This window comes from Lagopus leucura, unplaced genomic scaffold (genome assembly GCF_019238085.1).
Source record: "Lagopus leucura isolate 7727_CA_CO unplaced genomic scaffold, USGS_WTPT01 Super-Scaffold_100022, whole genome shotgun sequence".
NCBI lineage: Eukaryota > Metazoa > Chordata > Aves > Galliformes > Phasianidae > Lagopus > Lagopus leucura.
Genome location: NW_024962275.1, coordinates 9,745,466 through 9,762,066, shown reverse-complemented (window position 1 = coordinate 9,762,066; position 16,601 = coordinate 9,745,466). Strand labels below are relative to the sequence as shown.

The 16,601-nt window shown below is 51.6% G+C and overlaps 1 protein-coding gene across 5 annotated transcripts in view; it reads left to right on the top strand.

Moving 5' to 3' along the window:
- The window catches only part of GRIN1 (glutamate ionotropic receptor NMDA type subunit 1), a 30,611-nt gene continuing 14,010 nt past the window's right edge, over window positions 1–16,601 (top strand). For 3 of the 5 annotated variants that reach the window (XM_042879079.1, XM_042879077.1, XM_042879075.1), the window contains exons 1-8: window positions 1–258; window positions 2,682–2,816; window positions 7,720–7,896; window positions 12,736–12,836; window positions 13,316–13,437; window positions 13,895–14,069; window positions 15,447–15,591; window positions 15,687–15,770. In XM_042879079.1, coding sequence (XP_042735013.1) covers window positions 1–258; window positions 2,682–2,816; window positions 7,720–7,896; window positions 12,736–12,836; window positions 13,316–13,437; window positions 13,895–14,069; window positions 15,447–15,591; window positions 15,687–15,770 — 1,197 coding nt within the window. Of the gene's footprint in view, window positions 259–2,681; window positions 2,817–7,719; window positions 7,897–11,882; window positions 11,946–12,735; window positions 12,837–13,315; window positions 13,438–13,894; window positions 14,070–15,446; window positions 15,592–15,686; window positions 15,771–16,601 lie in introns of all 5 variants that reach the window. The other 2 variants (XM_042879078.1, XM_042879076.1) reach the window with 1 other exon arrangement.

The window sequence follows — 16,601 nt, the reverse complement described above, 5'->3', positions numbered from 1 at the left end:
ATGAGCGCCATGCGGCTGCTGCTGCTCGCCCTGCTCTTCTCCTCCTCTTTCGCCCGCGCCGGCTGTGACCCCAAGATCGTCAATATCGGCGCGGTGCTGAGCACCAAGAAGCACGAGCAGATCTTCCGCGAGGCGGTGAACCAGGCCAACAAGAGGCACGGCACCTGGAAGCTGCAGCTGAACGCCACCTCGGTCACGCACAAACCCAACGCCATTCAGATGGCTCTCTCCGTCTGCGAGGACCTCATCTCCAGCCAGGTACCCCGGGCCGGCGACCCCATTGTCGGAGCCCCGCGCCCCGTCCCCGGAGGGCTCCGAGCCTCCCCCACCTCGCGGTGCCCTCCCCCCCCCCCCCCCGGGGCTCGGGGAAGGCAGAGCCGCGGGTTGGGGTCCTGCCCCGCCGCCTCGGGGCACCACTGCCCGCATTGCAGCCTTTATGTAAGCGAGCGGTGGTGCGGGCACGCGGGCACACGCGTGGCGACACGCATGCACACCGTGGGTGTGAGCAGAGGTGGGTGCATGCGTGGGCATGAACACGCTGCATGTGGACACGGGAGCACCGCGCATGCACACCCACTGTGCTCTCGTGGAGCGCTGCAGGAGCGCCCGCGGGATGTGCTGTGTGCACACATGTCATGTGCATGCGTGCATCATTCAATCACGGGCACACATTCAGAATGCTGCATATGAAGACAGCATGCAGCACTGCTTTGCACACGCTACGTATGCCACATCTGTGTGCGCACGCTGCACCAGTGCACAGATACGCACGCTGCCACACAAGCATGTCCTACTGTGCACTGCAAGCACGGGCACACATAAAACACTGCATGCACACACCCAGTGCAAGGCACACATCTGAACAGCTGCACCACAGCTCACACACCCCCATCATCCACACAGCATCACTGCTCCCCCAGTGCCACAAATGCACAGGACACATGGGCACAAACCTGGAGCACACACACACAAGCATACATACACACACGTGCACACACTGCCATGCATGTGCTTTGACCCCACTTAGGCTCTGAGTGTGCGGACTCATGGACACCCGATCCACCTTGCACACATGCAGAAGGTTCCCACAGAGCTGTGCATCGGTACACAGGGATGCACACAAAGCATGCAAACCTGCACCATGGGGACACATGCACACAGTCATGATGGGTGCATGCACGCCCAGCACGCAGCCAGCCAGTGAGGGGGCAGGGAGCTGGAGGTGGCAGCTGACTGGGACACGGTTTCCTTAGCCGGAGGTGGGGGTGGGTGGAGGCGTCCCCAGGGACACCATCGGCTGCTCGGGATCCTTGCAGCTCGGTCGGATCCCTTGCAGGGCTGAGATTCATTTTGTAACCCAGCTGATGGATGCCCATGTCCAGGCCACCTCTAAGCCTCGTCCCCAGAGCAAACCCCATGGGCTGAGTGGATGCTGGGGCTGCTGCTCCGTTGCAATGCAGAGAGGGCTTCAGTGCTGGGGATCCAGGTGCTGGGGTTGCTGTGCCATCCCAACGGCCAAAATCCTGGCTCCTTGGAGCTGTGGGGCTCAGCTGTTCCTACCCCAGCTCACTGGCACTGTGCCGGCCCCGCAAAATGGCTCCTCTCGGTCAGCTGCTGTGCCGCCTGTGCAGCCCTCACCTCCCGCCTCTCTCTCTGCCCATTGCTACCCAACGATCTGTCCCCATGTCACGTCCCAGCCCTGCTGACACAGCCCCTCACACACTCCTTGTGTCAGCTGGGCACCAGGCACCCCTTCCTGCTTCCCCACACCCCCACGTGCTGCCCTCAATAATGTCCCCCTTCTCCCACGGTAGGGGCTTCAGACCCTGCCCCTCATCCCACCCTGTCCCCAGTCCCTGTCCCCAGCCATCTCTCCTCCTCCTCATCCATCCTGCCCTGCAGCAGGGTGCACAGCACATCCCAGTGCTGGGGCAGATGCTTGGAGGAGGGAAGAAGTGATGTCTACTCCTAGGCATTGAAGTCCTTGTACAGATTCACCCCTATCAGGACACCTGATGCCAGCAGAGGACATTCCTCAAACAAAAGGTCCCACGGGGTTTACCCAGCTCCTTCCCACCCCATTTGACAGAAACCAGGATCCTGCTGGATCCCAGCCCTCTCATCACAGCAGGATCTCGCTGCCATCATCTTTCCCCAGTTTGGTACAGTCCAGCACCCAGCACCCAGCATGCTGTTCCTGCCTTAGCACTGCTCTCCCTGCCCCCCCGGCTTTCCCATGTGCCCGGAGCCAGATGGCCGATGTGCACTGTGGCTTGGTGCTCTTCCTCCCACTCCGATTCCCAGCTGATCACTTTGTATGTAATAGTCCTCAGAGGGGAATTACAACCCAGTATTAAGTGCATGGTTAAAGAAATCGCATTACACAGTGCGACTGTAAGGGAGATGCTTCCCTTCAATCTATAATCCATGGAAGTTGTTAGTTTAGCTGAGCAGCTCGGCGTGGCATCTCCGTGAATGTCCAAACCTGTGCAGCCTCATCCCTTCCAAGCACTGGGCTCACACCACCCTCCCCCAGTGCATTCGTTGTTTTGCTGCTGATGATTTGATTGCTGTTATTGTGCTAACGTGGGGCTCTTTAACGTTGCAGAAAAGGAAAATCACACTCGATGGCTGATGTGCTCCTGTGAAATAATGTTTGTGTCATGTATCCTGTCCTGCAGGTCTATGCAATATTAGTTAGTCACCCACCTGCTCCCAACGATCACCTAACACCAACACCTGTATCATACACAGCTGGCTTCTACAGGATTCCTGTCATTGGTCTGACAACACGCATGTCTATATATTCTGATAAGGTAACTGATGCATGTTTCTAGTCTAGTACCTCATACATGTGATGTAAAGCGAGAGTGCCCATCAGGAGGGTTGATGATAAACGCTATCTATGTGTCTGTCTGTCCATACACCCTTTCCAGTTCAAACTGCATCTCCCTCCCTCCCTCTCTCACATTCCCAGAACATCCTTTTTTCATAGCTGCCCGTGTTGACCTACATAGTGCAGGATGATTTCTGCAGCATTTCCCTGCCAGGCTGTTGGGCTCGCTGCTCTCCAGCCAAGCCAAGAGCTCTCACTAACTCCCGCCCCCATGGCTGGGGGAGGTCCTGGGTGCTGCCCAGGTGTGGGGCACCTGTGGAGGGGAAGAGGTTCACATGATGTTACTAGGGGAGCAAAGAGAATCGGCTAATCTGTTGTCCTATGGCTGATGCCCCATCCCTGGGGCTGCTAAAGTCTGGGTTGGGTGGGGCTTTAGGCACCCTGGGCTACTGCGTGTATCTCTGCCTGTGGCAGGGGTTGGAACTGGATGGGCTTTATGGTCACTTCCTACTCATCCATTCCATGAGCACTCAAGAAGGATTGAGATTCCAGTGTCTCTAACCATCCTCCTCAGCTGAGATGCTCTCTGGCTGCATGCCCTCAGCTCCCAGCCCCACATCACTGAGAGCAAGATCACTGAGAGCAAAAGCAGCAGGGCCGGGTTGCCCAGTGTGCTGTCACAGCCCTGCTGAGAGGTTTTGTTCAGGTGCACGAGCTCGGTGCGTGACATCAGGCCTGCTGCAGAGCACGAGTCAGAGCACGAGTCATTGGCCTTTACTTGGGAAATGTGAATATTCACAAATGCAAATGTTCAGTGCAAAAATAGTCACTCCACCCACATGCTAAGTGAAGTCAAATTTCAGGAGGGGAGGAGCAGAGGCACACAGAAAGCCAAACCAGCAAGGCTGCTGTGCAGGAGCAGCTGCAGGGCTTGGTGAAACCATGGCAGGACAGCCAGCAATCCCTTACCACAACAACGACAGGAGCTGGGGATGTGCACATCCCACGGGGTCACAGCACTGTGGGAGGGGGACAGACACTGTGGGAGGGCTGAGTGGCAGACCAGGGGAGCAGGGGGCCAGGGCAGCAGAGGTGGGGCTGGTGCTGCTGCAGGATGGAGCTGGGTTTGATCAGCAATGCCAGCAGGAGAGATGTGCAGGGAGCTGGGACCCACATGCTGCTGGTCCCGTTTGTTCTCAGCAGAGCCCTGATTGCCCTTTCCAGATGATGACCTTGAGCTGAGCGGATGAGAGCCTCATCCACGTTTTCCTATTTAAAAGGTGCTTTCTGACTCAGAGCTGGAGGGGAACACATGGCAGCGGTATGGAGATGCTCCCCACCAGGCAGTGGGGCAGCTGAAGGGCTGCAGAGGGAACATCTCACCCTCTGAGCCTCAGTGCACTTCCTGCAGAGAGCTGTGGTGCCAGTAGGAAGGGCTGGGTGGAGAGAGGAGCGAGGAGGTTGAATAATGGACTGGAGGGAACACCAAAGTGGAAGAGGGAAGAGGAGAGCAAAAGGGCATGGGATGAAGTGGTGTGCAGCTCTGCAGGATGGGCTGATGCAGCGCTGGGACACTCAGCTGCTTCCCTTTTGGCTTTGCAGTCATCAGCATGCTGATATTTTATTTTTTTTTAATTCAGGAAATTATAGCTTTCGGCTTCGTTTCTATGGAAACACACTTGTACGATCACTTTGTGTGCATGCCCCTGATTGGTTTTGAAGGCGTCAGCCAATTTTAGCTAAATTTCACAGGGGTTTGAAGACTCAGAGTTAATTATGGTCCTCCCAAGGTTAAACTGATTGAGAGGGGAGGCGTGGGCCTCGCAAAACAGGTTTCCCAGAGCCTTCTGATGCTCTCCTAGCATCTGCAGTCAAGCATGGCACTCAGTCTTCCTGTGGAGATACCTGAGGGGAGCAAGTGTTCTTGTTCCCAATATTCAAAGAAGTGTTTGTTTCAGAAATGGGCTTGCAGCCAGCTCAGCAGCCTTTGTTTGGTCTCCTCGGTGCATCTTATGAAACCATTCCCTGTTCCTTCACCAATGCTCCATATGGGCTGAGAGCTGTGAATGGAGCCCAGCTGAACTCCTCGTGCATCAGCCCCCACTGAACCACCTCCCAGCACACGACTGAGCTACTGCAGCTCTTTCAGCTTCCTCCCATACCTGCAGTGCCTCTGAGGGGTAGGCAGGCTGAGCAGAGAAGGCAGCACAGCAACACAGGGTCCTTTCACAGAGCTTTTTTAGCACCCAGCTGATGGGTTTTGAGTAATTATTAGGAACTTCCTGTGTTGGGATTTCTATCAAGTCTCCTTGAGATTTCCCACACAGCTCAACTTTGGGGCATGTTTCTGAGAGGGGCACTGGTGATGATTCCCACTAGAGTATAATATTGTTGCATGAATCCTGTAGGAAGAATCACAGTACCAGCCATGGACAGGGAGCTGTGGTGAGCCCTTAGGCAGGAAGATATAGAGGACACCACTCCTACTCATGGGCCTGCACACAGTCCCTTTGTGAGCACACTTGTAGTACCTAGTGGTCCCACAGCCTCATCTACAGACAAATCCACGTGTTTTCTCAACCTCAGCTCTCTTCGCACATTCTCACGCCAACAAAGCCACCAGCATTAGCACTGCGCAGCTCCCAGCACATCCCCAGCTTTGTGACCATCATCGCTCCCAGTGCACTTGGGATTCAGCTGGATTGAACCCACTTAGGAGGCTGGATCCAGGCCCAACCATCATATTTTACCCCGGAAGCATGGCTCAGTGAAGAAGCACAGGGCTGTGCACCCAGGTTTTGATTGGAGACAGGAAGGTGCTGCAGGAAAGCTGAAGAGCTGAAGTATGTAATAATAGTCATTTAAAAAAAAAAGGGCTAAATAAATGCAGTGATTAATGCATCCCATACCTTGCAGGACAGCCCCACATGCTCCATTCCAAGGGTCAGGAAAACTATGCTGAGTTTGAGAGGGCTTTGCAAGAGAACTGTGGAAAGCCAGGGTGTCTGCTGTGATATTTGTTATCAAATCAAACAAAACCTGATCCTCAACATCTCCTGCACATCATCAGCTGGACTTATTAACCTTTAAGGGCATTTACTGCCATTTCTCTGATGAGCTCTGGGCTCTGCAGGGAATCTCAGAAGTCCCACATGCTTCCAAACACAGAATGGGATTGCTCATCCTGAAATCCCAACTCAGAGTTTACAATCTGTTTTTTTTTCAATACCCCACAGAAAAGTTATAACTTTCTAACCCAAGAGCTGAGATACTGTCATAATGAGCCCAATACCCTTCTGACCCCACCTCAGAACATTTGTGGAACTGTTACTGGTTTCTGGTTAAAATCTCAGTGGTAAAATTTGTTCATCCAAACCTTGATGTATGTATTTACAACACTTAAGAAAGACAGGATCAGTTCAAACAGCATTTTTGCAGCTCCTGGGCTGCAAGATGGTTGAGGCACTAGAAAAGAGCCACGGATCTTCCCTGCTTCCCATAATCAGGGGATGTTTGCAGTGCTCTGGCATTTTGCTGCTTGCCACTGCATTTCTTTGCAGTGGGTCAGCTGCCCACTGTCCTTCACGTGTCCCTGTGCATGGAGACATGGCCAGCATGAAAGCTGTGCCTGTTATCTCTGTGCTGCTTGGTTTGATTGGGCTTTGTCTCTGTGCTGCGCGTGTGGAAGAGGCAGTGGCTGCTCTGGCTGCTCCTCCTATGGAGATCTATGGCAGTACAACACCTTTCTCCTTCCAGCCTGAGCTGGATACTTGTGACCCATGCTGGGTGAGCAGCTCTGGACAAGATCTGGTTGGCCCTGGGGATTTTTCAGCCCTTAAGAGCAAACATTACTGTGCTATTCTTTCTGTCCTCTGCCTCCCTCCTGCGCAGGGCTGCTTTGTTGAGCAGCATCCATGCTGAGTATAAGCACTGCCATTTTCTAATAGCTGACTCCAGGGCCTTTTGGAGAAGCTGCATTTTTTGAAACCTCTCTGCTAGCTACAGCTTTTGGTCCAATTGCTCCCCAAAGAGCTCTGAACTTAATTAAGCTGGAATCGCTATTGCTCAATCAGCCAACCATAATGATGTCTTTAACCAAATCAGATTGGCTCGCTGGGGCAGGAGTCCAGCACTGCCTCCTCCTGCATGCTGCTGCAGAACAAGCTGACCTAGAAACAGCCCAACAGCACATTATAAAACTGCTTCTCTGAGCTTTCCTCCTGACAAATGGCCGCTGTATACCTGCATGTTCCTGCAGCTGCTCCTTACAATGCTCTGAAGGCAAAGTTTTCCCTTCAGTGCCCACAGCTCTGTAATATTTTTGGATAAGCAAAAGGAGAGGCTGTATTTGCACTGAATGTTTCTGACAGTTTGTTCATGGGTAGATTGTTCTTCACCACGCATTTGTGGGCGACAAAGCAAAAAACCCTCTCTCTTATGCAATGAATTGACCACAGAAAAGCATGAAATCATAGCCAAGGTTTGCTTCTCAGCTGAAAGAAAGGAATGTAGGAACCACATCTTTTTTTTAGGAAACAATTCTTCTCTGAGAGCGTGGTTGGGCACTGGAACAGGCTGCACAGGAGGCAGGGCAGTCACTGTCCCTGGAAGTGTTCAGGAATTGTGGAGATGCAGTGCTAAGGGACATGGTTTACTGAGCAAAGCTGGTGATAGGTGGACACTTGGGCCAGATGATCTTAGAGACTTTTCCAACCTTAATGATTCTGTGGTTCCATGATTCTATCTGAAGGTGTGCAACCCAGAGGATTACACAGAGCTTCGTCTCCTTGCCCTTGTGTTCACAGCCCTGCCTGTGCAAACCCGGGTGCACACCGGCAGCTGACCCACACCAGTCTATGTTGAGCTCTTGTTCTTCCTTGCAGAGCATCCACCTGTCCTTTTTGCGCACGGTCCCACCATACTCTCACCAGGCCAACGTCTGGTTTGAGATGATGAGAGTCTTCAACTGGAATCACGTCATTCTGATAGTCAGTGACGACCACGAAGGTCGTGCTGCACAAAAGAAGCTGGAGACCCTCTTGGAGGAGAGAGAGTCCAAGGTCAGTTCCTGAACATTGTCTTGTAGCTTTGTTTAAGCAACAACAACAAAACTAGAAGTCTCAGGCTGTTGTATGTATGTAGATTTCTGTATGTAAAACACCTTTTCTTTCCATTGTAACATGGCTAACATGCTTAAAGCATCAACAGTGTCTGACTAGTACCTGACAGAACTTTGTACTTTATTCATTTCACTTGCTTTGCCATGGTCAAAATCTCCTACATGTAAATCGACTACAAAATGAAGGGAAGGATAACCTGGAGCTCTGCAAATGCCTCGCCCAAGAGTCCCACCTAAGGAGAGGACCAGTCGCTCAGCTTAGGGAAGCACCTGCCCCACTTACAGCCCATCCAGCAGTGCCAAACCAGCCCAGAAAGCAGCTTCTGAATTGGCAAACTGGTGCTCACCTTAGTGGTAGGAGGGGTGAGGGCGGCCAGCGCATTGACGCGCGGAGGTGTCACGCACCCTCTCTATAAAGCTGTCGGCTCCCAGGCGTTAGGCTGGTGCCTGTTCCCATCTCCATTGAAGCACACACTAAACGCTGCTTTCCTGACACCCCATACTGTCATCAGGGTGTGGTTGAGGCTCACGGGTGCAGCTTTATTGAGGAGGTGTGTGGCACCTGCACCCAGGGCATACAGGGAGCAGGGTGGAAGGCAGGGGAGACCCCAAGCCTGCTAGAAATCTGGCAGGGACGACCACCGACCTGAGTGATGGGACCAAGCAAGCATTCAAGACGAGCAGGAAAGGACAACGCAGAGAGCTGGTTGGCTGCAGTTGTTCAAAAGCAGCCACCTACCTGGAAAGCAAGGAGCAGCCTGCCGCGATGGGTGAATCTCAGCACGTCATCTGGCTTGAAGCAGTGCTAGGTCCTCTTTGGGCCACCTCCAGTATCCTCAGGGTTGGCACCATTCCTTCCATCTCCCTCCTGGCTCACAGGCAGGGACCCAGTCCACTCTCTGCCAGTCCCACCAGTGACTGCTGGATGTTTGGCAGTCAGATGCTAAGGAGATGTGGTTGTACATGCATCTTGTGCTTGGAGCTGGCATCTGAATTGAGAGCAGTCACCTCTTGTCAAAACACTGGAACGAACCACTGGTGCAGAGGTCCATGCTGATCAACAGGCTTTTGGTTTTGGTGCTTGACTCCAAGAAGTTTCACCCTTGCTGCAGTCCAAGGAATCATGAGCCACTGGTGTGCCACTGAGCACGGCATCCTCCTGCCTCCGAAGGCACCTTTCTGTTGGGTCACAGCAGGACCATGTTCCTCCCCAACACCTCTTTCAGTGTCCAAGAGATATCTGTAGAAGCGCTGTACCTATTGTAAGTCTGCTCTCCCTTATCTTGCATCTTTTGCTTTCCACCTGCTATTTTCCTGCAGCTCCCATGCATTGTTTTCTGTTCCCTCTGATGCCTGCACTCTTCTCACCAAGTTCCATGCTTCCAGGCACGAGGTGAATTTCTTCTTTGCTTGCCCATCAAACAGGAAAGCCTTCGAGATCTTGGTTTGAAAGGCAGGGCAGACCTGCCCTGCATCTGAATCTATGACGTGTTGGTGTCTCGTGGAAGCCATGGAGCTGCTCCAGATGTCCTGGCCATCCACCAGACTGGGACTCGTGCTCTGTGGTGGTAGGTCACCACACCTTCCCTTTGGGGTCTGCCACAAACTCTCATTTCTCTTTCCCTTAGAGAACTCCCTGTGACTAACTGGCTGGCCTGGCTGCTCTCAAAGGTGGTAGCTATTCCCATCAGAGCGTTCCCTTCTTCCTCAGTCTCTTCTGCTGCCCCATTTCTCTCCTAATCACTGGTGTGCTCAGTTTATGCTGTGAGGTGATGTCATAGATCCCTCTCTAACCTCTTCTGGATCAGGCTGGACCCTGGGAGGAGCAGGCAGGAGAGCAGCTCTGACTTCTTCAAAGCATGAATCACAGCTCCCAAGGACCTGAGAGATCTGCTGTGCCTCACCTGGATCCTACCATGACTTGTATCCTGGAGTCAGCGTCAGGACGTGGTGTTCCTCAGACATGGATAAATGCTTCAAACAGGTGCTTGGAGCCCAGCATTGGCCAGCCCTGGTACTCCACATATGCTAAACTTGCCTGAGATGTCTGCAGAAACTTCCCCAGGGTTTGCTGCTTCATCCTGAGTTGTACAGCTCAGAACTCACTGATCTCCACTGCTGCTTGGGTTCAGTTTGGGTACAAGATGCTGTGAACATCAGAGTCTGTCCAGGTCAGATATGGCAAGTCCCTGATGTGGCAGCTCTCTTCCTCTGAGACTGTGATGTTCATGCAACAGTAATTTTTAAGTTAATGTTGGAGAATGTGGAGAGTGAATTTTGATATTGCAGGTCCCTGTGTGAAACATGGGCTGAGGAGTAGGGAAGTGCTGTGGAACAACACCAAAAATTGGAAAGAGAAGAGACATTGCCATTGCTGGTCACTACATTAGAGATGGGGACAGCGGGAGGTAGAAGTGATCAGATGCCATTAGGTCCAATTGTGTTGGGCCCAAGACTCTGCTTCACTTTGCTGACTGGCTCCAGTTGAGATGCCAGCACACCCCAGACACATGAACTCAATCACATCTGGAGGCTGAAGAATGGATGACCAGGTTTCCAGTCAAACTGATGGCACTCGAAGGAAAACAGCCGATGTCTCTCCTCCGGAGAGCGTTCATGCTGTCCTGCTGCAGCCCTGCTCTCCCCAAAGGCAATGTTCCTCCAAGTCTCACTGCGATCTGAGAAGACTCAAAGAAGCACTTGCAGAAATTCCCACCATGAACGCCACCTAGAATGAAGGAGGAGCTGGGCTTGGAACACAATTTTCCTTCTCAAATTCTTTTCCTTGCAAGATCCTGACTTCTTCGAATGGTGAAAAGTATCTGAGGAGAGGAACGGAAAACTCACAAAACTGCACAGACAGGAGAGCTGGCAAAGCTGAAGACTGGCCAGAGAGCTCAGGAAGAAGCAAGGTGTTTAGTGTGGAAAGCAAGATGCAGAAGCAGACGCTGACTGCCTCAGGATCGACCTGGGAAATGGAACCGTGGTGTTACAGGGGCGCAAAGGGTCAGGTTCCTGGCAGAAATCAGTTGGCGTAAGATGCTGCAAAGTGGAGATTGGAGTAGAACTGTGTCCCGTACATGCAGGTTAGGGATGCCCAGATGGGTGGGAAGGGGCTGAGAAGAAGGGGTCAGACTGTCCCACCAAAAACTGCCAAGAGCTGTTCTGCAGGTGCTCTCAGGTTGTCACGGACAGGACCACAAGATGATGCATGGGACAGGTCCCCAGTCCCCAGCACCTCCTGAGGCCACTCATGTGCTGCAAAGCCACCCGGTGCCCCCAGAGCACCAAATAACAGCCACAGTGTCATCCCATGGTCACCATTGCTTCATACTGCCATGCTTTGAGCCAACACAGGACCTAGCAAGCTTTTTTTCCTCTCTCTTTTGGATGGCAACTGAGCTCCAAAACGCTGCTCCCTCCTTGCAGGAGGTGAAGCTCAGCTCCTCACTTGCTGTGAACTCTCTTAGGGCGAACAGGATTGTAATGGTAATAGTAACGGTAGCAATGCTAATGCTATTGATTGTAACAGCTTGTGTTTATCCAGCACTTTCCGTACACAACATTTTGTCCTTTACTTCCACAGTAATTCCATGGAATTCCCACCACTTAGGCCCTTAGAGATGCATAGATTGTTTCTGAGCTTAAGATAAAAATTTCTTGCTGAAGAATTCCCCAGTCCCAAAGGGAAATGCAACTGCATCGCGACAGCTGTGACACTCAGGCTTGCTTTGCACCGTGACGCTCCCGCGAGAGCTGAGGCACTCTCTCCTGATAGTGGTTTTTGCGAGCTCCAGCGTTATAGAGACCCTTTAGCAAACAGTGGAGGAGGAGGTGGATGTTGGATTGCTTTACTACACGTCATTTTCAACTGTTTATAATATTCTTCTGTGTCTACATATTTTCTCTGTGCACATTATTCATCAGAGTAAAAAAAGGAACTATGAAAACCTCGACCAACTTTCCTATGACAACAAGCGAGGACCCAAGGTATATATGCATGGAAATGCACGCCGCCCACCAACCTAACTAGCAAATGAAAAATAGCCACAGCCACCAGAAAAAATAAAAAATAAAAAAATAAAATAAAATAAAAAGAAAAAAGAGAAAGAGAAAAAAGAAAAGAGAAAGAAAGAAAAAGATCCATGACTATGTTTCTTGGTAGCACGTTTTTATGTTGAGATAGTTTGGTTTGGACTTGAGAATGGAAACCTAGCCAGCTGACCCTGGAAGGATTTCTTTTTGAGACATGCATGTGAACCAGTAATTAACTTGCAAGTTTTTTGTTTTTGTTTTTTTTTTGGAAAGTTGAACCAACCCCCTTTCCTCCCTAAAGGAAACAGTTCCTTGGTGTAAGTCGTTCACTTTTACTCCCAAAGGTTAACCCTGTGCAATGTTTTTTTTTCATTTCCCATGTTTTTGAAAAACAACACTCGTTTGAGTTTTCAATTGCATTTCAAAGCCTTTTTCTCTTTCCTGTACAATGCACGCCTCTTCTTGGGTCTTGATTGACTTCAGTTTGCATGCACAGTGCAAAAAAAATAAATAAAAAAATAAAGACCAGAAAACAAAACGTTAAAAGAGAAAGGAAGGAAGGAAAGAAAGAAAAGAAAGAAAAGAAAAGCAAAGAAAATAAGAAAAAAACCTAGCTGTAACCAATCTTATTTAGCAGACTTTCATGCAGTTTAATGAATTTTCTTGACCCTTTTCTAGATAGCATGGCTCTCACAAGCAGTCCTCAGTCTCCCACGCTAACCAGCTTTGCTCACACTAATCGCAGGCAGAGAAAGTGCTGCAGTTTGACCCCGGGACCAAAAACGTGACATCGCTGCTGCTGGAGGCTAAAGAGCTGGAGGCTCGTGTCATCATCCTCTCCGCCAGGTAAGGCCCGTGGGGCCCTCACTCCTACAGTTTCCTCACTTCCCCCCTGCAACTCTGCCCAGCACTGGAGTCCATGCAGATTTGGGGCACGTTGTCATTTTTAGGGAGCATGGGAGAAATTCCACATAAAGTCCCATATCCCAGGGAGGTACTATACATTGCAGTCATGGTCGTGGTAGAGGCGCCTGGATGTCAGTGAGGTGTTAGCAGTGATGTATCCTGAGCTCCCTGCAAAGGAAGGTGTCTCACTGCCCCACTCTTATAGATGGTGAGTGATAAGGAATGGGCCAGATTTGCTGGGTGCTGTGGGGTTAGACGAAGCTGAGAGAAAGCCTCCCAGTGCATCGTGGAGTTAGCCATTGCCCAGGAGAACCATCTGTCAGAGGGGATCAGAGCGAGCTGTCCAGGGGTAGAAGACAGGAGGAAGGGGTCCATCTGGCACCCGGAGACACATTGCCATTCCCTTCTTCTCATTGCAGTGAGGATGATGCGGCAACAGTGTACAGATCAGCAGCCATGCTCAATATGACGGGCTCCGGCTACGTGTGGCTGGTGGGGGAACGGGAGATTTCGGGAAATGCCCTGCGCTACGCCCCTGATGGTAGGCACCCACCAGAGGCACCCACCTGCTGCTGGCCAGAAGATTGTCTGGGGCTGGGGCGAGTGGTCCAGGGGCACACCATGCCATGGTGGTCCCAAGCACATGTTGAATCCCACTGTGCTCTTCTGGGTCTGAATGGGGTGGCAGCAGCCTGAGAGCCCTGCCGTACTGCCGTGCCCCAAACCCAGCTGTCCAGTGCTTTAAGGCTGACTGTCACCTGAGGAAATGCTTGGGCAGTGGAATGGGGATAGAGCACTGATGTCAATGGCTCACAGTGCTGCCCCATCGCCCTTTGGCAGGCACAGCGATGCCAGCCCGGCACTGAAGCTCATGCAGCTCCCCCACTGCTTCTGAAGGGTCCCAAGTCCCACAGCTGTGTGCTTGCTTGCCTCAAACCCTACATGTGGGAGCAACACCACAGCCTAGTGGGGATGATCCGTTCCTCCACTCATTGCAGGAGTCATCGGCTTGCAGCTCATCAATGGGAAGAACGAGTCAGCCCACATAAGCGACGCAGTGGCAGTGGTGGCCCAGGCTGTGCACGACTTGTTTGAGAAGGAGAACATCACTGACCCACCACGGGGCTGTGTGGGCAACACCAACATCTGGAAGACGGGGCCCCTTTTCAAGAGGTAACTGGGGAAGGCTGAATGCCATTTTTTCAAGAGGAAGGAGCTTGAAAAGATGGGACCACAGGCTCACACACAGGCCTTTGGCTTCCCCAAGGGCACCTCCACATTGGTGCCTGGCACCAGTTCAGTCCATGCCATCCCATGGGCATCTCGTGGGCAATGCTTGGACAACTGGGATAAGCTGGGGGTGATGCCCACGAAAAGAGACATAGGGCCATTGAAGGATGCTTTCCTCATTTCTGGATCTTAATGAAGTGTTTGGGAAAGAGGAGAAACAGGCTTTCTGCCAAATCAGGACAGGGGGATTGTCTGTCAGATCGGATCTCAGTGCTGCAAGCACTGGCTAATTCAACAGTACTGGCAGAGTGTGGGGGCACAAGACCAGGAGGCAGGCTGGTCTCTGCTGTAGCAAATCCTGGAGCCATGTTTTTGGCAGCAGGTCAGCTCATGTAGCGCAGGATTGGAGCACACATGTTGGATCTCACTGCCATGGGCAATGAGATGAGCTGTATGTGGTGCCCAGAACCTGATCTTTATGTTGCATGGTATTTTCTACTGCACCTCTGCAGATGATGGAGAGACAAGGGCCTTTTCTGCAGGCTGAATATGAACAAAACAGCAATTCCCTCTGCATGTGGTTCCCTGTGTTCCCTGTGCAGGAGGACTGCTCTCTGCAGCATGCAGCCTGGCACCTTGTGCCAACAGTGGCGTCCCAGGCTGGGGGTTGCTCTCTGCAGTCATGGTGTTATGTAGCATGCTCTTTCTGTGTCTCTCGGTTCTGTTAAGCTTGGGACCTGCAGGGTCTGAAACTTATTTTGGAAAGGTTTCCAGCATCTTCCGCAGTGATACAAACTTTGGCATGAGGCATTAGATGTTGCTCTCTATGGCACATTGCCCCATCCATTCTGTGTTTTCTCTACCACCTTTCGAGTTTTGGGGGCTGGTTCTCCCCTTTGTAGTATATATGCATGCATGGGGCACTAGTAAGGTTGTGATGGGCTGGTGGCAGACAGAAGCTGTAGGAACTGTGGTATGGATGCAGCTCCCAGGGTGCCCCAAAGATCTCTTTGGGTGCTGCAGTATAAAAGACTGGGCTAAATCATTCCATAGGAAAATGGAAGTGATCTGGTAGAAAAGAGAGGACAGTGACAACAGATGTAGTAGTGCAGCATCTAGGAAACATGACTCAGACTAACCTTGTCCATCAGGAAATGACAACCACCAAGCTATGAATGGATCGTAGGTATCAAAGCTAATGTAAGGCAACGAGCACATGAAAATGTCAGGCAATTGAGAGAAAGACTTCTGGTCCCTTCTTAGATCTCCCAATAGCCACAGCAGGTTTTCTAGGTCAGCCCACTGTGTTTCTCTTTGTAGGGTGTTGATGTCCTCCAAGTATTCGGAGGGTGTCACCGGACGGGTAGAATTCAATGAGGACGGGGACAGGAAGTTTGCCAATTACAGCATCATGAACCTGCAGAACCGCAAACTGGTCCAGGTTGGGATTTACAACGGTAGCAATGTACGTACAGGCCTGGACAGGAAGGTGGGTTGAGGTGTGCTGGTGTATCTACCCATGGCCTCATGTTTATCTCCTCCCTCTGGCACTGATCACAGGTCTTGACCAACGACAGGAAGATAATCTGGCCAGGGGGAGAAACTGAGAAACCTCAAGGCTATCAGATGTCGACCAAATTGAAGGTAACAACAAATGGCAGTAGGTGTTGTGAGTTCATCCACATCCTGCTGCCCTGGGCAGCCTGGTCTGGTATTAAATGGGGAAGTTGGTGGCCCTGCATGTGGCAGGGGGGTTGGAGATTCGTGGTCCTTGAGGTCCCTTCCAACCCTGGCCATTCTGCAATTCTGTGATTCTGTACTGCTGCCCTGCAGCTGCCAGAACCTTCCATTCCAGAGAGGCCATAGCAGAGACACTTAGCAAAGGTGCTAGAGAGTGTTCAGAGCAGAGCACAGCTTCCTCCCAGAGCCCAGCTGTAAGCGTGGTGCCCTCTGGTTGAGAAGGAGACAGTTGGAAATGGGAAATGAGAGAGAGCGACAGAGTGGAGGGAGAAGGTGTTTGCTGTTCCTTATAGCATGGGAGTCAGAGGGCACTTGGCACAGGTTTGCAGCATGTACAGCCTATGCAAGACTTCAATCTGGAGCCTTTTGCAGCTGAGGCCAGAAGATCAGAAGGAAATAGGTTCAGAAGGTGACTAAACAAGCTAACAAGGAGTAGGTGGGCTGATAACTGCAGAGCTGGGCTCAGGAAATCTGTGAACAGCTGATAGCCAAAAGCTGGAGATGACAGTGGGGGAATGTCCCTCCATGCTTGCCCTGCTTGTCATGCCTTTCTCTGAAGCCTCTTTGGTAACTGGGCAAGCTCCTCTCCACTGGTCCTTCTGTCCAGGCAGGGTGAATCACACACTGTGAGCCTGTACTCCTGCAGAGGTGATGCAGAGGCATTGGGATGCTGCTTCACTAAGAATGTCCTGGGTAGGACTGGAAGACTCACATTTGCTCATGGCAATGTGGTAG